This window comes from Nomascus leucogenys, chromosome 11 (assembly GCF_006542625.1).
Source record: "Nomascus leucogenys isolate Asia chromosome 11, Asia_NLE_v1, whole genome shotgun sequence".
Classification (NCBI taxonomy): domain Eukaryota; kingdom Metazoa; phylum Chordata; class Mammalia; order Primates; family Hylobatidae; genus Nomascus; species Nomascus leucogenys.
Window position 1 is genome coordinate 23,397,209 of NC_044391.1, and position 21,008 is coordinate 23,418,216.

At 35.7% G+C, this 21,008-nt stretch overlaps 1 protein-coding gene across 1 annotated transcript in view; it reads left to right on the plus strand.

The window, feature by feature from the left end:
* Positions 1-19,699, plus strand: part of LOC100604804 — a 77,134-nt gene extending 57,435 nt beyond the window's left edge. The window contains exon 4 of the mRNA XM_030823121.1: positions 19,349-19,699. Coding sequence (XP_030678981.1) covers positions 19,349-19,451 — 103 coding nt within the window. The 3' untranslated portion in view covers positions 19,452-19,699. The remainder of the gene's footprint in view (positions 1-19,348) is intronic.
* Positions 19,700-21,008: the final 1,309 nt, after the last annotated feature.

A 21,008-nucleotide genomic window follows, 5' to 3' on the forward strand; every position in this document is an offset into this window, starting at 1 on the left:
TCTCCAGCATCTGTTGTTTCCTGACTTTTTAATGATCGCCATTCTAACTGGCATGAGATGGTATCTCATTGTAGTTTTGATCTGCATTTCTCTAATGACCAGTGATAATGAGCTTTTTTTCATATGTCTGTTGGCCGCATAAAGGATCTTCTTTTGAGAAATGTCTGTTCATATCCTTTGTCCACTTTTTGATGGGGTTGTTTTTTTCTTGTAAATTTGTTTAAGTTCCTTGTAGATTTTGGATATTAGCCCTTTGTCAGATGGATAGATTGCAAAATTTTTCTGCCATTCTGTAGGTTGCCTGTTCATTGTGATGGTAGTTTCTCTTGCTGTGTAGAAACTCTTTAGTTGGATTAGATCCCATTTATCAATTTTGGCTTTTGTTGCCATTGCTTTTGGTGTTTTAGTTATGAAGTTTTGCCCATGCCTATGTCCTGAATGGTATTGCCTGGTTTTCTTCTAGGGTTTTTATTGTTTTAGGTCTTACATTTAAGTCTTTAATCCATCTTGAATTAATTTTTGTAAAAGGTGTAAGGAAGGGGTCCAGGTTCAGTTTTCTGCATATGGCTTAGTTTTCCCAACACCATTTATTAAATAGGGAATCCTTTCCCCATTGCTTGTTTCTGTCAGGTTTGTCAAAGATCAGATTGTTGCAGATGTGTGGTGTTATTTCTGAGGCGTCTGTTCTGTTCCACTGGTCTATATATCTGTTTTGGTACCAGTACCATGCTGTTTTGGTTACTGTAGCCTTGTAGTATAGTTTGAAGTCAGGTAGCATGGAGTCTCCAGCTTTGCTCTTCTTGCCCAGGATTGTCTTGGCTATATGGGATCTTTTTTGGTTCCATATTAAATTTAAAGTAGTTTTTTTCCAGTTCTGTGAAGAAAGTCAGTGGTAGCTTGATGGGGATAGGACTGAATCTATAAATTACTTTGGGAAGTATGGCCATTTTCACAATATTGATTCTTCCTATCCATGAGCATGGAATGTTTTTCCATTTGTTTGTGTCCTCTTTTATTTCCTTGAGCAGTGGTTTGCAGTTCTTCTTGAAGAGGGCCTTCACATCCCTTGTAAGTTGTATTCCTAGGTATTTTATTCTCTTTGTAGCAATTGCGAATGGGAGTTCACTCATGATTTGGCTTTCTGTTTATTATTGATGTATAGGAATGTTTGTGATTTTTGCACACTGATTCTGTATCCTGAGACTTTGCTGAAGTTTCTTATCAGCTTAAAGAGATTTTGGGCTGAGACGATGGGGTTTCCTAAATATAGAATCATGTCATCTGCAAACATAGACAATTTGACTTCCTCTCTTCCTATTTGAATACATTTCTTTCTCTTGCCTGATTGCCCTGGCCAGAACTTCCAATACTACGTTGAATAGGAGTGGTGAGAGAGGGCATCCTTGTCTTGTGCCAGTTTTCAAAGGGAATGCTTCCAGCTTTTGCCCATTTAGTATGATACTGGCTGTGGGTTTGTCATAAATGGCTCTTATTATTTTGAGATATGTTCCATCAGCACCTAGTTTATTGAGAGTTTTTAGCATGAAGGGGTGTTGAATTTTACCAAAGTCCTTTTCTGCATCTATTTAGATAATCATGTGATTTTTGTCATTGGTTGTGTTCATGTGATGGATTACATTTATTGATTTGTGTATGTTGAACCAGCCTTGCATCCCAGGGATGAAGCCAACTTGATCATGGTGGATAAGCTTTTTGATGTCCTGCTGGATTTGGTTTGCCAGTACTTTATTGAGAATTTTCGCATCGACGTTCATCAGGGATATTGGCCTGAAATTTTCTTTTTTCAGTTGTGTCTCTGCCAGTTTTTTGTATCAGGATGATGCTGGCCTCATAAAATGAGTTAGGGAGGAGTCCCTCTTTTTCTATTGATTGGAATAGTTTCAGAAGGAATGGTACCAGCTACTCTTTGTACCTCTGGTATAATTCATCTGTGAATCTGTCTGGTCCTGGGCTTGTTTTTGGTTGGTAGACTATTAATTACTGCCTCAATTTCAGAACTTGTTATTGGTCTATTCAGGGATTCCACTTCTGCTTGGTTTAGTCTTGGGCGGGTGTATGTGTCCAGAAATTTATCCATTTCTTCTAGATTTTCAGTGCTGGGAGATCCGCTGCTCTCTTCAGAGCTGGCAGGCAGGAATGTTTAAGTCTGCAGAAGCTGTGCCCACAGCCCTTCACCCAGGTGCTGTGTCCCAGGGAGATGGGAGTTTTATCTGTAAGGCCCTGACTGGGGCTGCTGCCTTTCTTTCATAGATGCTCTATCCAGAGAGTAGGAATCTAGAGAGGCAGTCTGGCTACAGTGGCTTTGCCGAGCTGCGGTGGGCTCTGCCTAGTTCAAACTCCCTACAGCTTTGTCTACACTGTGAGGGGAAGACCTCCTACTCAAGCCTCAGTAATGGTGGATGCCCCACCCCCCACCAAGGTCCAGCATCCCAGGTTGACTTCAGACTGCTGTGTTGGCAGCAACAATTTCAAGCCAGTGGATCTTAGCTTGCTGAGCTCCGTGTGGGTGGGATCTGCTGAGCTAGACCACTTGGCTCCCTGGCTTCATCTCATTTTCCAGGGGAGTGAACAGTTCTGTCTCGGTGGTGTTCCAGGCGCTACTGAGACATGAAAAAAAAAAAAAAAAGAAAAGAAAACTCCTGCAGCTAGCTCGAGGTCTGCCCAAACGGCCACCCAGTTTTGTGCTTGAAACCCAGGGCCTTGGTGGTGGTCCTGAGGAAATCTCCTGGTCTGCGGGTTGTGAAGACTGTGGGAAAAGTGTAGTATCTGGGCCAGAATGCACCGTGCCTCATGGCACGGTCCCTCACAGCTTCCCTTGTGCTTCCTGGGTGAGGTGACACCCCACCACACTTCGGCTTGCCCTCCATGGGCTGCTCCCACTGTCTCAGTTGGAAATGCAGAAATCACCTGCTTTCTGTGTTGATCTCACTGGGAGCTGCATACTGGAGCTGTTCCTATTCGGCCATCTTGCCAGCCACCTCTGAATCATAAGATTTCTATACATATTCTAGGTATAAGTCTCTCATCAGAAATATGATTTGCAAATATTTTCTCCCATTTCATGGGTTGTCTCTTCACCTTCTTGATGATAACTTTTATAGCACAAAAATTTTAAATTTTGATGTAATCCAATTTATCCATCTGTTTCTTTGTTGCTTGTACTTTTAGTGTCATATCTATGAAACTTTTCTCTTACTCAAGGTTATAAAAGTTTAAGCTGGTATTTTCTTTTAAGAGTTTTATAGTTTTCATTTTATAAACTCGTTTTATGAAATTATAGTAGTTCTTACAGTGAGGTCTTTGATCTATTTTGTGTGAATTTTTCTACATAGTGTGAGGCAAGGGTTCAGCACCATTTGCTACAAAGTCTATTCTTTGTCCATTGAATGGTTTGAATAGTTGAGTTGAATCTGTAGATCAGTTTGGGAAATATTGCCCATGAACATGGGTGTATTCATGGTATCTAATCTATGAAAGTGTTATGTCTTTCCATTTATTTAGGTTGTCTTTAATTTCTTTCAATAATATTTTATACTTTCCAGAACACAAGTTTTTCACTTCCTTTGTTAAATATATTTGTAAATATTTTATTATTTTTGATGCTGTAAGAAATGAAATTATTTTCTTTATTTCATTTTGGATTGTTCAGTGCAAGTGTGTAGAAACACAATTGATTTTTGTATAATGATCTTGTATCCTGCAACATTGCAAAACTCATTAGTTTGAATAGTTTTTGCTAGATTATTTAGGATTTTCTGAATCATGATGACTTAATCATGTCATGTATACATATATTTTACTTCTTTCTTTCAAATTTTATTGCCTTTCATTTCATTTTCTCCCCTAATTGGCTCACCTTGTATAATGTTAAATGGAAGTAGTGAGAATAATCACTCTTGTCTTGTTCCTGATCTTAGGGGAAAAACATTCAGTTCTTCACCCTTATGTATTACACAGGTTGTATATACCTTATCTGAACTAGTTGGGACCAGAAGTGTTCTGGATGTGGTGGTGGTTTTATTGGATTTTGGTATATTTGCATTGTACTTACCAGTTGAATATCCCAAATAAAAAAATAAAAAAATTTGAAATGATCCAGTGAACATTTCTTTTGAGCATGATGTCAGCACTCAAAAAGCTTTGGATTTTAGGGCATTTTGGATTTTGGACTTTCAGATTTGGGATGCTCAACATGTATTAACTGTGGGTTTTTCCATATATGCACTTTATCAAGTTGAGAAAGTTCCCTTCCATTCCTAGTTTTTTATAAGCAATATTTTAGTCTTGCATTGTGTGAAATGTTTCCCTTTTCTATTGAGATGATCATGTGAGCTTTATTGTATTGATATGATGTATTACATTGATTAATTTTTGGTCTTTAAACATTTGTGGGCTGTTATCCATTACAGTGTTTGCTCAACAGTTATACCTTGACAAGTGTGAGATAAATGCTGAGTCCTGGCCATGTTGCTGTCCCTCATTTTTAAAAAAACCATTTGATATTAAGTATGGTATTTCTAATGGAATCTTCTATTAAATGTCACACTGTAAAATTCAAAATTTGCCATTTCTCAGTTTCCTAAACTTAATAGAGCTCTTACTAAATTGTCTTTATGAGAAATGTGTCTCTTCCTATTTATCTGAAAGTAGATGAAGAGAATTTTGTATTGCTCCAGCCCTTCAGCCAAAATTAAATCAGAATAGGATGAAATTCTTAAACAACATGAATGTGTATCTATAATACACCTTTCAAAAAGAACAAGTTCTTACCAAATTACGCTGTTGTTTTTACTGGAGTCTTAGCTTTTATGATTTTAAAAACATCTCTAAGGCTCAAATTCTATCGTTCTTGGTTTGAAATCAACCTCTTCTTTTCCTATATGGTTGGAAGGGTTACACAGCTATGGCCCACAAGCCAAATTTGGCCTGTAGATATGTTTTATTTGTCCATAGACTTTTGAAATTTAGGCCAAGCATGTGCTCCCAGCTAGACACCACATTCAATCTTCCTATTGTCTTTTATTATGCATTTAAGCATGGCTTTGGAGTTTGTAATGCTTGCAGTAAACATCTTGTTTTTGGCATTTTTATTCATCTCAATGGAACCATTATCTCTTGGCTTACCCAAATTTGAAATATTGGAATCATGGAATCATTATTAATAATTTTTATAAAGATTTTTTAATATAAAAATCACTTAAATACAAATAGATTCTCATTATGTAAGATTTAGACAATCAAAAGTACAAAATGCTGAAAGTCCCTTTTCACTTCTGTCTACCACTTTTTTCTCATTTACATGTAATCATTGTCATTAAGTTGGGCTGTGTTCTTCCAGCTCACTTTGTAGACTTTTACACACACACACACACACACACACACACACACGGGCTATTTTTTTATATAAAAAATAGGCTTGACAAATATAGTCCAACTTATTAACAATGGTTACTTCTAGATGGGGAAGAAATAGTAGAGAGGAGTGAAGGGGATTTTCAATCTTTAGCCATTACTGCCAATTCTGTATAATCATGACTTACAAACATATTTATATGAAGACTACATCAGCAAGACACAAAACCCAGCAGCTATAAATGAGAATATTGATAGATTGACTATGTAAAAATATTATACTGTATCAGGGTTCAACCAGAAAAGCAGAACCAGCAGGGAGAATAATTATAAATACAAATTCAAATTTAAATACACACACACACACACACATATATATAAACAGATAAATATAGATGCAGATATATATATATAGAAAGAGATGTGTGTGTACACAAACAGACACACACACACACATATGGATTGTCTTGTGTGATTGTTGGGGTTTACTAAGAAAGTCTGAAATCAGTAGAGAAGGTCTTTAGAAAGGGAATTTCATAGTGTGAAACTTCATATTCCTTTGGGAGAAGCCTCAGTCCCACTTTTAAGGCTTTTCAACTGATTTAATTGGGTTTACTCAGATTATTTAAGATAATCCCCCTTATTTAAGGTCACCTGAGTAAGGGCTTTAATTATATCTGCAAACTACCTTCACAAGAAAACTAAGACTAGATGTTTAATTGAATAATTAGATATTGTAGCCTAGCTAAGGTAACACCTCAAAAAAGTCATCATATATACAAATAAAATTTACATACAGCAAAAGACACTATGAACAGAGATAAGCAACATGCAAGTAAAATAGCTATACAATATAGGTAATAGACAAAGGATTAATATTCAGAACTTACTGAGTTCCCCCAAATCAGCAAGAAAGACAAGAATCAGTTGATAGAAAAATGGGCAAAGGATATGCATAGGCAATTTACACACAAATTTTCATAGTCTGGTGAAAAAATACAAGAGAATGCTCAAACTCACTACTAATTAGGGAACTGAAATGTAAAGCAATAGCTAATTTTTCCTTATTATTTTAGCAAACATTTAAAATTATGGATAGCATCAAAAGCAGGCAAAAATGCAGAGTAATGGGAACTCTTGCTAGGAATCTGTCCTTTCTTACTTTCTTTTTTAATCACTAAGTTCATATGTTTGATTGTTTATGGTTGAGTCTCCCAATTAAATTCCCTAATTCTTTTCTCCCTATCTGAGTTCAGCTTGCGTAGTACTACTAGATACATCTTAATTCTCTCTCTCTTTTTCTCTTACATGCACACAGACAATGCCTTAACATTATTTGTAATAGCCTCAGCCTGGAAACCACTAACTGTCTAACAACTATAGCATGGATAAATAACTTGTGATATATTCATGCAACAGATTATTTATAATAAAGAAAGTGACTATGAACTACAAGAATCAGCATGGATGACTCCTCAGAAATACTGTTGGGCAAAGAAGCAAAACAACAAAGAAAACATCAAGCATGATTGTATCTGAACAAAGTTCAAAAACGGCAAAACTCAACTATCTTATTTAGCAATGCATACCTAGGTGGTAAAAACATAAAGAAAAACAAAGAAATGATTATTCCAAATATCTGGGTAGCAATTACCTTATGGTTTGGGAATGGTGGATGCACAGGGAGAAAGTTGTGATTTGGGAGTGAAACTCAGGAGATTTCTGGGGTGCTTTTGATCTTAGACTTCTTGACCTTGATGGCAATGACACGTTAAACAGAACATACATGTTTTACATTTTCACTCTATTTGGTTATAGTTAATAATTTTTTAAATTTAAAAATACCACAAGGGAACTTCCTGAGGTGCTGATAGTTTTCTATTTCTTGACATGAATGGTGATTGCATAATGTGTGATTTAAAAAATTAAATTTACTTAAAATTTCCACACTTTTCTCTTTGTTCTATTTGGCTAAAAAATTGTAAAAATAAAGTAGATAAAAAACCTTTATGAATTACTCCCTCCCTACAGAATAAAGATCAGACCCCTAACCTTTCAAAGTCCTCCATATATTGACTACCACAACCTTTCTAATCCTAACTCCCACTACTGCCTTCAGTAGAAACCAATAATAATAATGATAGCCCAAAACAAATGTAAAAAACCCCAAAAAACCCCAACCTTCAAAACTGCAAACAAAATTAAAAAGTCCACAAAGACACTAATTTTACTAAATTTCCTTTAACAAAAAACTTGACCTTGCCTCTTTTTATTCTTTATTTGAAGGATTTTGAATTGCCTACCACATGTTTTCCTAAGATGAATCAGAGCAGGATGACATGCTTGCTTAGTCTTTGATGATAATGAATATGTGTTTACACGATTGTCAGAAAGAACACATTTCTCCCAAGTTGTTACCTAACTGGTATTGTGTGTTTAAGAATTTTCTTTCTGATTTAAACCAGCTAAAACCAGTTTTTTAAAGGACATATATATATAAGATGTTAGATATTGGTTTGTGCCCAAGAAAACACAGTGAAAACTAAATAACCCAAATCAAGCCCTGAGTATTCATGTGCAGACTATCAGCTTCACACTTGGTCACAGTCAACTTCACACCTAAATGCCATTGAAAAGAAGCAGGGCCAAATGTTCCTGGAAAATGGGACTCTTAGGTTCACAGACATTTGCTGAAAATACCTGAGCCCCATGCTTCAGGGAGATTTTACTAAGAAGATTGATGTGCAGCTTCCAGGGGAAAGAATGAGGGAGGGGCAGGATGTGGTCTTGGTGAATCAGAAGTGGCCCTCCTTCCCCACCCCTCTTCTGAGTCAGCATGCAGCCACACGGCCCCACATGGTGCAGTTCTGGCTCTCGGATGAGCTGTCACACGGGGTCCTCCCTGCCTGCCTTCATTAAAGCAGTTGGTGATTTCCAGCAGCCCTATTTGTCATATGAATAGTTTTGTTCTGTCTATAAGTTAGTCAAGCAATCCATTTTTGAATCTTTCTGATAGTGACACAGTGACATGAGGTGTTGTTGGATTTGCTTGCCTCATTTGGTCCTTAAAATGGTAAAGTAACATCATCCGTTTGTAGACAGCCTCGCAAAAATTTGAGCCCCTGGTTTTGGAACCAAGTCAGCTGGGTTCAAATTCCCACTTGCCACCTTCCAAACCTGGGATTTTATAAGTGCATATATTCCTTTTTGCCCTAGGGCATGAAACATGTGCTCAGCACTTGGTTGCTGCAGTGGGAACTGAGAGTCATTCTTGCTGGTGGTGCTGGTGGCAGAAGTTATGGCAAGCTCCCACAGAGCAGTGGCAGATTTGCCAGTACCCGTGTCTGGGCTCCAGGTCTGGCAGTGTGGCAGAGTGGGCCACACTCACCAGTGCTGGGCAATAAAACAGCGTTTTCACATTGGACCAGCTCCATTACTTGATTTGGGGTATTGTTCATGGCTACAGGGTCCTCACATTGGCTGTCCTGGCAACTCTGGGAGTTCTGCAATGCCCTTTTAAGCACATTCCCTTTTGCTTAAATGAAAGTTGGTCTCTTTTAAATGTAACGAAAGATATTGACTGATATAGTGACCTTGTGAAAATTTACTTTCTCATCTATAAAGTAGCTTAATAATAGCCATCTCTAAGGGTTATTGGGAGATTTCAATATATTAATGCAGGCAAATAGTCAGTGTGGTGTCTGGCACTAAAATATTAGTTATTAATTATTAATAATGTGCTGGGCACAGGAAGAGCATTGGACTGTCTGTAATGAGAGTGCATCTTGTTATCAGGAGGGCCTCACTGTTTGTTTTAGGGTTAGGAATGATAGGATTAAAAGTAATTTGGGAATTTTTATGACTCATGACTTTATGGTTGGTTGATTTAGGCAACGATATAGCTTTTGTTTCACTTATTAAATTTAAATTTAATTTATGGACTTGTAAGGGCATAAATTTAATTTTACAGCTTGATTTTGACACAAAGCAAGATACTGAACATTAACAACACACAGAGGCCTACTTTGTGCTCCTGTCCCTGTTGTTACTTCCTCCAAAGATAACCACAGCACAGATTCCTATTACTATAAATTAATGTTGCCTGTTTTTGAATTTTAATTGAATGAGATTACATAGTATATACTCTTTTGTTGCTTAATGTTATACCTTTGAGATTCATTAATGTTTTTATAGATAGATATTGTTTTCTTCATTGCTAAATTGTATTCCATTATACATATATACCACAATTTATCTATTCTATTGTTAATAGGTAATATAGTTTGGCTCTGTGTCCCTACCAAAATCTCATGTCAAATTCATGTCAAATCTCATGTCAAATCTCATGTCAAATACATTTGTTACAGTTGATGAACTGGTATTGATACATTGTTATTAACATAAAGTCCATCTCTTTTTATATATTTATAAACATCCTATTGGTTCTGTTTGTCTGGAAAGCCCTGATTAATACACCTTGGCAACCACTAATCTTTTTACTGTCTCTATAGTTTTGTCTTTTCCAAAATGACATTTGTTGGAGATACACATATGTAGCCTTTCAGACTGGCATCTTTCACTTGGCAATGTGCATTTAAGGTTCCTCTGTATCTGTTTGTGGATCATTTTTTCTTATTGCTCAATAATATTAATATTACATTGTAGGGATGTACCACAGTTTGTTAATTCATTTATCTATTGAAAAACATCTTGGTTGCGTTCAATTTTAGGCAATTATTAATAAAGTTCCTGCAAACATTAATGTCAAATTTTTGTGTGAACATAACTTTTTAACTCATTTGGGCAAATACATAGGAGTATGATTGCTGGATCATAAGGTGAGACAAGGTTTAGCATTGTCATAAAATTCCATTTGTCTTCCAAAGTGGCTGTACCATTTTACAATCCTACCAGCAATGAATAAGAGTTCTGGATGGATATGTGTGCGTGTGTGTGTGTGTGTGTGTATTCTATATATGTATATATGTGTCTGTGTGTGTATACGTGTGTGTATGTAAAACTTGACCACTACTTCACATCAGATATAAAAATCAATTTCAGAAGGATTGAAAGATAAATCAATAAAAGTTCGAGAATATAACATAAGAGAAGATTCTGTTTTTAATTTCTTTTAAAGCATTAACTTAAGAGAGTAAAAAAAACAAGTCATAGACTGAGGGGAAATATTTGTAAAACACGTACCTGATAGAGGTCTTGAACCTAAAATATACAAAGAACTCTTAAAACTCAACAGTAAGAAAACAAACAACCCAATTACAAAGTGGGCAAAAGACCTGAACAAACACCTCACCAAAGAAGATAGACAGATGGCAAATGGCATATCAACAGATGTCCAACATCATATGCCATTAGAGAATTTCAAATTACAACAAGATAACACCACACATCTATTAGAATGGTTAAAATCCAAAACACTGAAATACCAAATGCTGATGAGAATGTGGAACAATCAATCCAACATAATTTATTTAAAAGACCATCCTTTTTCCGCTCCATCATAGTAACAGTGTTGTTGAAAATCAGGTAACTATATATAAGGACTATTTCTGGACTCAATTCTATCCTCTTGGTCTGTTTATTTTTCCTGGTGCCAATATCACTCTTTTGGTTACTGTTGCTTTAAAATAAACTTTGATAGCTGTAAGCTAATCTTCACAATTCTCTTGGCTATTCTTGATCCTTTGCATTTCCATATAAAGCTTAGAAACAGTTTGCCAATTTCCACACACACAGACAGATAAACAAAAACCGTGCTGAGAACTTGATTGTAAATGTTTTAATCTATAGATCAGTGTTATCAAACCTTTTGGTCTTGCAACCCTTTACAATCTTAAAAAGTATTGAGAACTCTAAAGAGCTTTTCTTTATGTGGGTTATATCTATTAATTGTTACCACAATGAAATGGAAAACAGAAAATTTAAACATACTTATTAAATCATTTAAAAGTAACAATAAACCCATTACATGTTAAAATACATAAATAAGTGAAAACAGCTATATTTTCTAAAACAAAAAATATTAAGTGAGAAAAAGAACCTTGCTTTATTGTTTTTATAACTTTTTTCTTTTTTTGGATAGAGTTTTTCTCTTGTTGCCCAGGCTGGAGTGCAGTGGCACAATCTCGGCTCACTGCAACCTCCACCTCCTAGGTTCAAGCAATTCTCCTGCCTCAGCCTCCCAAGTAGCTGGGATTACAGGCATGTGCCACCACGCCCGGCTTGTTTTTACAATTTTTTTAAAATGCCCAGTTTAATGGAAAACAGTGGGATTCTCTTATTGCTTCTGTCTTTAATCTGTTGTGATATGTTGTTTTGATTGCAGTACATAAAGAAAATCTGGGCTCAGGTACATGTAATTAAAAAGGGAAATGTTTTAGTAGTCTTTTTCAGAAAATGGTGAATATTCTTCTTTGATACTACAGTGAAATACAAAAAGTGGTAGTTTCTTAAATTTTAATTGTAGTGTTTGGTACTTTAAAAATGGGTTTTAATTCCGTGGTAAATTTTTTTTTATCTTCTTATTTATGTTTTTTCAAAATATCAGTTACAGTTATTTTAAAGTCACTGTCTTATAACTCCAACGTCTGTATCACCTACGGTTCTGTTTTTAATTGTCTATTTTTTCTCTTTATTTTTGTTTTGGCCCCGTTTCCTAGTATACTTAGTAATTTTTACTGATTACAAGAAATTTATTGAAAAAATTAGAGTCTCTCTGAATGATGTAAGCTTTTCCGGAAAAGATTTAGTTTTTTTCTCCTGGAGGGCAGGTAGAGTACATGCAGAACACTTTAATCTGGTTAAGGCTTTTCTATTTCTGCATTGTTCTTACTCCTAGGGTATATCCCTTTCAGGGCCCTAATTGAAAGCCTGAAGTGTTTACTAGTGCCTCTTTTACTTGGTGGTTTCTGAATTCCAATTTTTGTTTCCTTGGTACCATGAGATTGCCTAAATATCTGCTTAGCTTTTTAGCTTCTTAGCAGCTGCTTTCTGTCTAGTTTCTGCCATCTTGCCCCATATGTGCTCATCTTAGAAATCAGGAAATGCTTCATAGGAAAATTTGCATGCAGAATATTGGGCTTACTTCTCTCTGTAACTCCCTTTTCTTCTGGAGCTGGATCCTTATAGTCTGGGCTTTCATTTCTCTTCTATGTGCAGAAAATATATTAAAAGTAAGAATAAAGTTTGTTACAGAAATCAAATATGTCTTAATATTAGGAAACATATTAATACAGTTCATCAAAATGTTTTAAAAATCAACAATCCCTTTTAATTGTAAATGTTTTTCTTAGTAAACTATAGCTTGATGACTGCTTTATCACCAGGACTTAAAAAAATCTAGTTATCTATCCAAGGGATTGGCAAATATGGCATGTGGGTAAGTCGCATGCTTTTGTAAATAAAGTTTTATTGGAACACTGACGTGCCAATTTATTTATGACATCTATGGCTACATCTATGCTACAATGGCAGAACTGAGTAGTTGTAACAGAAGTTGGGTCATGGCCTAAATCCTAAAATATTTACTTTTTGAGCCTTTAAGCAGATGTTTGCCAATCCTTTATCTATCTTAGGCAGTTTCCTCATCTGTAAACTGGGGATAACATAACCTTACTTCACTGGGTAATAAAATAATTTTATATCATTATATATATTTGTGTATACAGTTGACCCTTGAGCAACACAAGCTTGAACTGCACAAGTTTCATTTACTATGCAGATTTTTCTCCATATATATTTTGGAAAATGCTTTGGAGATTTGCAACAATTTGAAAAAACAGATGAACTGTGTGAATTAAGAAAAAGATATGTAATGAATGCACATAATATGTGTAGACAATCATCTGTTTTACCATTTACTATCATAAAATATGCACGACTCTTATCATAAAAAGTTAAATTTTATCAAAATTTACATACACACTTATAGACCAAATATGGCGCCATTTGTGGTGGAGAGAAATGTAAACAAACGTAAAGATGCAATTTTAAGCAATAACTGCATAAAACTAATTGTAGTACATATTACAGTACCATAATAATTTTATAGCCACCTCCTGTTGCTATTGTAGTGAGCTCAAGCGTTGTATCTGCTTAAAATGCTATGTGGTGCTAATCATCTCCATGTGAGCAGTTTGTCTCTCCAGTAAATTTGCATATAGCAGTAAAAAGTGGTCTCTTGTGATTCTTGCGTATTTTTCATTATGCTTAGTGCCATACTGTAAATCTTGAATAACATTATGGGACCCATACAAAGTGCCACTTAGTGATGCTGGAAGTGCTCCCAAGAAGCATAGAATAGTCATGATATTACAAGAAAATGTTGACTTTCAGACAGATGATTCATCCTGTAAACAGACCATGTAAATTTATGGTATTGATAAATACAATATAGTACTGTAACTGTATTTTCTCTTCCTTATTATTTTCTTAATAACATTTTCCTTTTTCTGGCTTATTTTATTGGAAGAATACAATATATAATATACATAACATACAAAATATGTGTTAATCTACTGTCAGCCTACTATGGTAGGCTATTAATAGTTAAGTTTTTGGAGAATCAAAACATATATGTGTGAGGGGTTGGCACCCCGACCTCTGCATTGTTCAAGGGTCAACTGTATATCTGGATGGGTGTGTATACAACTGTATATCTGTATATCTTTATGTGTGTGTATACATACACATAATATTTTTACTCTTAATATTAACATTGAGAGAGTCAAATAGAGGGGACAAGTGATGGTTCTTACATTTCATTCTGTTCTATTCAAAAGTTTTACAGGTAGGCTGGATTGATGAAAGGTATGATTATAATTAGGAGAAATTAGAAAGTAACCTAATAATCTCATCAACACAAGGACCACAAGTGGGCTCCTTTGACAGTAGAAACATACCACAATACACAGAAAGATATTTTTCCTTAGCTTCGATCAAGAAAAAAGAAATATCTAGACCAACAGAATTAGAGGAAATGTTGATCAATTACTTGGCTCAGTCTGTTGCTTTAGATGGGTGTGTTTATAAATTACCTAGGCCATAGCTTAACTTTCAAAGATCTTCTGAGACATTTTTTTCTGTCTTATTCCAACATTTTTTTCCTTTTTTGACATCATTAAATTCTTCCTAGTGTCTCATCGAAATATCTCTAGAATTACATTTATCTTATTTTGTTCTTCTTTTTCACTCTTTTGAGCACATGGAGAACAAATGATCAGTGACTCTAAAATCCTTCAGTTACTTGATGAAAATCATCAAGCCTCCCTTGAGTCAGCTGTAGAATGAGCACTCCTTTCTTCACAAGACCTGCTCTGTTCTTTTAGCTTTTTAATCAATGACAGTGAGGAGGTTATCCATGAAGAGCATTAAATGAAAATCCAAATGTTGCAGCAAATATTTAAATTGATTAGAAGGAGCATAGGACATGAAGGGAACTAATATATATTGGGTGTCTATATCAGAAGCTATACTAGCCCTTTAACCACATTAAGGCACTAATTCAAATAATACTGCTATCAACTCTATAAACTAGGTGATATCACTGATATTTTATAGTTGAAGCTAGGAGACATTAACTAAGATACCTACAATGAGTTGCAAAAATTTCTGAGGAATGTATAAGTAGGTAATTTGTAAGTAGTTTTAAGTAGTTAATGCCACTTGCAAGTTGTAGTTAACTCTTTTGTAATCAGTCTGATGGTACAGCCATTTCTATTATTTCTCCAAGAATATAACACAGGCAGAGTAGCTGAGAGCTTAAGAGTTTAGGCTTTGATCTGGATTCAAATCTGTTCCCCACCACTTTCTGTCTATATAATGGGAAATGGATTTAATATTCCCAAGCTACAGTTTTCTCATAAAATAATAATAAGAATACCTTATAGGGTTGTTGTGAGGATTATATGAGATAACACATATAAAATCATAGTATATTTCCATGTAAGAGCATAATACATAGTGGTTTTTATTAATATTATTGCAGGTGAGTGGTAGAGCCAAGATTTTTTGGACTCATTTATCTTAGTATCTTACAGGGCTTAGAGTAGTATATAGTCTTCAGAAGAGAGAGTTGTCACACAGCACAGAGAAAGTGAGTTAACAAAGAATATTTAGTAATAGTTAAGCAAGTAAGGGTCTTCTTAGGCCTAGAGAATGGCAATATTGACAACATATGTACCTAAAAGTATGAAAGGAAAATATCAGACTTTGATATTTTTGGTGGTTTGCTTCAAAAATACCAATAAATAAATTGCAATGCATTGAGAGATTATTTTTTAATCTGATGACAGTGCATGACTTCAATTGGGTCAGAGAAAACTAGATGTTCAGATTGGAGGCTGAGGCTTGGATGAGAGGGGACAAAAGGCCTGCTCCAGGGTGGCAAAGGTAACAAAAGAAAGGCGTAGATTTCAGAGACATCATGAAAGAAGATGCAGGCTCAACAAAGTATCCTGAGTATCTACCATGGGATAGGTGTCATGCTAGGAGCCTGTGTGGTTTTCTCATTGATTTGAAGGTGACAAACTGAGGCTGTGAGAGACTAAGTGATTTGCTTAGTGTCACAGAACTAATAGATTTAACGTGGGGTTCTAATTCCAAGGCCAGCTTTGATTTTTAAATATACCTCAACTACCTCTCTTGGAGTCAATGACAAATTGGACATGGAAGAAACATGAGGGGGGAAGCAAGATAATTGAGAGCATAATAATACCATGAGAAGTCAAGAAGTGAACATGCACTAGCATGCATATATATATACATGCACACACACACACACACACACACACTCTGTCCCACCCTCCCTGTTATGGTCTGAATGTTGGCACTCCCTCAAATTCATACGTTGGAACCTAGCACCCAGTATGATAGTATTAAGAAGTGACAGTCTTTTGGGAATAAAGTTATGAGGGCTCTGTCTTCATGAATGGGATTAGTGCTTCTTATAAAAGAGGTTGAAGGGAGCCGCCTTGCCCCTACTGTCATGTGAAGACGAAGCAACAAGGTGTCATCTGTAAAGCAGAGATTCCTCACCAGACACGGAATCTGCTGGTGCCTTGATCTTGGACTTCCCAACCTCTGGGACTGTGAGAAATAAATGTGTATTTTTGTAAGTCTGTAAGTCAGCCTCCAATATGAGCATCCAGTTTTCTCTGACCCTATTGAAATTATGCACTGTCATCACATTAAAGAACAATCTCTCATTGCATTGCAATATACTTATTGGTATTTTTGAGCACCCAGTGTAAGGTATTTTGTTATAGCAGTCTGAATGGACTAAGACACTCCCAAATATATAACAACACACACAGATTCTCTAGTTAATATCCATAATCACACAGAATCCATAAATCTCTTATCTGACAGCAATGTTTTGAAATAAACTTGTGTAGTATGCCTCCCAAAAAGAACCAAATACAAATAGATATAGTAAAGGTATATGGCCAATTTTTATGGAACAGTTACCAAATCATAGCCCTGTGGTTACATGCATTATGTCATTTAATCAGAATAACCCTGCGAGAGTCTTATGAGGTAGGTATTCTCATTGAACCCATTTTACAAAAAAATGGGAGATATTGCTTCTAGCTAGTGTTCTCTGTTCCTATCTCCTAGATACAGTATATATTTTTTAGTTGTTCACCTCTTTTTCTCTGTTATTTATCTTTCTTCCTGCAGATGCCCATCAATTTTTACTACCAGACCCAAAATAGAGCTTCTCTTTTTAGCTCCACCCCAGTCCTGAGCATCTTCTCACTACACTTGGGAAGCTGAAAACCTCAGAAGCCATGTTTTATGGATGCCTGGACACCCCCCAGTGTGGGCAATAAAACTATACAGAGGATGGAATTATGGCTCAGTATCTATTTGGGCTTGCTGTTCCTGGAACCAGAGATAGTTTATTTGCGACCAACAGAAAAACTTACTAATCTATCTTCTTTAAGTGACAAGTAACAGAAACCCAGCTGAAACTTAAGCAAAGGAAAAAATTGTTTGGTTGTCTGGAACTAAGAAGAATCAAAGAGGAGCTGGAATCAGACACTATCCCAAATCTCTCTCTGTCTTTCTCTCTCTCTTCCCATATCTCCCTCTCACTTACAGGATTGTCAACAATAAGAAAAATACAACCTATCTTCCACTGGTTTAAGAAATAAGTCCTTCATTTCCTTCAAGTGTTTGTTCAAATCTCACTTCTTCAGTGAAGCCAACCAATTCTCACTTTATTCAACATCGAAACCTGTCCCTTTGATCCCAGCATTCTTGATTCTTTTTGCCATGCTCCTCTTATCAATTTTTTCCTGCTTACTATTTCCTAACATACTATAGAATTTTCTTACTTACGTTTTTAGTTTATTATAATATCTCTCTTGGCTAGAATGTAAGTTCCACAAGGGTAGGGATCTTGTGTTTTGTTCACTGAGCTACTTCAGACACCTAGAATAGGGTCTGGGACATGGTAGATGCTCAACAAATATGATTGCATGAATGAAAGGGAATCTATTATCTTACACAAGGAGAAATCTCAAGTTGAGTGGACCCAGGATTTTTGGTTTAATGGCTCAATGACATAATTTAAAACCATACTTTTTCCATCTTTCCTGTCTGCCATCCTCAGCACTTCAGCTAGGCCTCTTAGGCTGGCTCTTTTCATGTTTGCAAGATGGCTGCTGCAGTTCCAAGTATCACATGTTGACAAGTATCACAAGTTGATAAGACATGTGCAGCAACAGCAGAAGGACGGTTGCTAGCTGCTTCTTTTCTGACTCTATTTTTTTCTTTAATCAGTGAAAAGTCATATATTATTTTTTAAAAGCCACACTTACATATATAACAACTGAAGTTAAGATAACTGGTTATAGTTGCATTAGTTTCTAAGCTAACCCTTACAAACAAGAATACTTACTCTTTTTTTTTTTTTTTTTTGAGACGGAGTCTCCCTCTGTCACCCAGGCTGGAGTGCAGTGGCGCGATCTCGGCTCACTGCAAGCTCTGCCTCCTGGGTTCATGCCATTCTCCTGCCTCAGCCTCCTGAGTAGCTGGGACTACAGGTGCCTGCCACCATGCCGGGCTAGTTTTTTTGGAGAATACTTATTCTTAATATAAGTTACTCAAGTGCAACAGTGTGTTAGTTTTGGAAGAAATAAGTCAATGTAAATGTATGAAATATCAGGAAGGCATTTCTAGGTATAGTAAGTATAATAATTCAACATTGCTTTTGAAAAGTATAATAGCTCGAAAAATTACTTTTAAAAATCTATAGTAGTTTCTTATTTTGATAAAATTCTTAGAGAGAAATAAAACATGAGGAGATCTGCCATGAAGATGACTAATGGGAAGGTGTTCTTGATTATATTAAAGTTAGGCAAAGTATCTTTAAAAACTGTGAAAATGTATTTTAAAATACAAATTTTCTATATGGTATAATATAGCCAAAATATATGAGAGACAATTTATTTGTTTTTTGGCTTAATCGATGGAATACATATTTTATTTAACCTGTGTTACAGGTCAAATGGATTAAAAAATTAACTTTTGCTAAGAAGATGAGACAGTGGTAAGGGGTCTGTTGAACTCATTTAATATTACTGTTTGAAAAAATAAAGAGTATATGGTGTAAAAATATTAATTTAAAAATGGACTATATTGGTTGTAATCTTGTTCAACATTATCTGTAAGCCTCATGCTTATAAAATCTGAAGCGAAAATAACTACAGATCACCCTGTTAATCCTTTGGGCATTCCTAGTTGAATTAAGTTTGTCCTTGTTAAAGAAATTATCTTTGTTTTTTTTCCCCCTCAGGCATGCATGTAAAACAGTTCCTGTCTCAATGTATGCCTTAGGCAAAAAGTTCAGTGCTCAATTACCTGCTGTCTGAAGTCTCATATTTTGCAGCAAGCAAGTGAAATAGCATTTTAATCAGAAGTCTTGACCTCTGCTCCTCTTTTCCCTTCACAGCACTGCAAGCTATTTGGCATATGAAGGTCTTGACCTGAGAAAACCATCTTGGATAACCGCAGCAAGGAAAAGGAAAAATGCAACACCTAGGAGATTTCAGTAAACAGTAGAATCATGCCAACCTAATCTGTGTTAAAATGCTTGGAATGTGGGAGCCGCTGATGATGCCTGTTGTCTGTGTGTCTGACTGAATCCTTTCTTTTCTCAGAGCAGCAAAGCAAAGCCTGGGAACCAGGCCAAATGCCTGCCACTTACCTTAAATTGATCAGCCACTTTGAGATTAAAACCCCTGAAAGCTGCCACACCGTGAAAACAAGGCCTCCTTCACATTAAAGGCAAATTGCGACTTTGGGTTTGCTGTGATCTTTTTTCCATTTTATCCAGTTTTTCACAGTGCACTTTTTTCCCCCCTTTCCATTTATGCTCCAATATAGAAGCCAATAGTTACAGCATCTTGGCCAAGCATTCATTAAGGTTTATAAGAACAAAATTTATGGTTATTTAGGAGTTGGCACAAAGGCAGACTGTTGCTGGAAAAAGAAAAAGAAATACAGGTGGGAAATAGAAGCCTCCACAAATGCCCACACTATACAGTACTGTACTAGGCTCTAGCAGTGGGCTGGGAGGAAAATGAAATAGTATTTGAAACCAGCTACTCTTCTATTCTGAATCATTCTCATTTATGGCTCTGCAGATTATTGAAACAAGTATACTGGTTATTCCAAGCGATTTTTCTGTCTTGGGTAAATGCTACCATTTACAGGAGCTGACAGCAGAGATAAATAGATGTGTGCCAATCTGAGTGATCTGGCAGTTTGGCTAAAGGATAAAGTGCATTTAAAAAAGAAATACATATATATAATTTCTATATTTATATATAGAAATTATATCTATATATTCCTATATAGAGAGAATCATATATATATATATATATATATATATATGATCAGAATGAGGGCTTTCCCATAAAGAGAAGAGTCACATTATCCTCCTCAGCAGACCTTACATAATGCTGAGGCTGTGTTCCCAAAAATCTAGGGTGTGGGTAAAACACACCCTTAATCTTAGAATTCGGGTAGTAATGTGGAATTCTGATGCAGGCTGGAAGGCTTTATTCTCCTTCAGGAAATACTGTTAATGATTCTTCTTCCTTTAAAAAAATACCCTGGCTTTCTTCACTAGCGGAATAAGAAAGCTCTTTGCCCTATCTTTTGCAATATTTATTAAGTAAGCCCTTTAAAAATATAGTTTAGTTTCTACTCATTGTTGTCTAAGAACTACCTAGAGTACTATCATTTATTGAAAGAATATACAGCTTCAGTGTTTCATGATGTAAACTGTTCCTAAAATATCACTTATTTTAGCTGTACTGTAACTCAGTATATGACTTGGGGCAGGTTAATTTACATGCCCAGCCATCTCCCATTCTCAAATAGGAATACTAATAACAATTATAATAATAAAACATACTATTCCACTGTGATGAGGTACACTGTGATGAAGTATTTGCTTCTACTTCCATAACTTTGCATATGCTAGAATATTTTACCCTTTCCTCCCCATGAAATTAAGTTCATCATTTTTACTGATACTGTTTTGAAAACCTTCCACCTGATTCTTTTTATTCCTGTTTATCAGCATTGCTTCAACATGGATACAC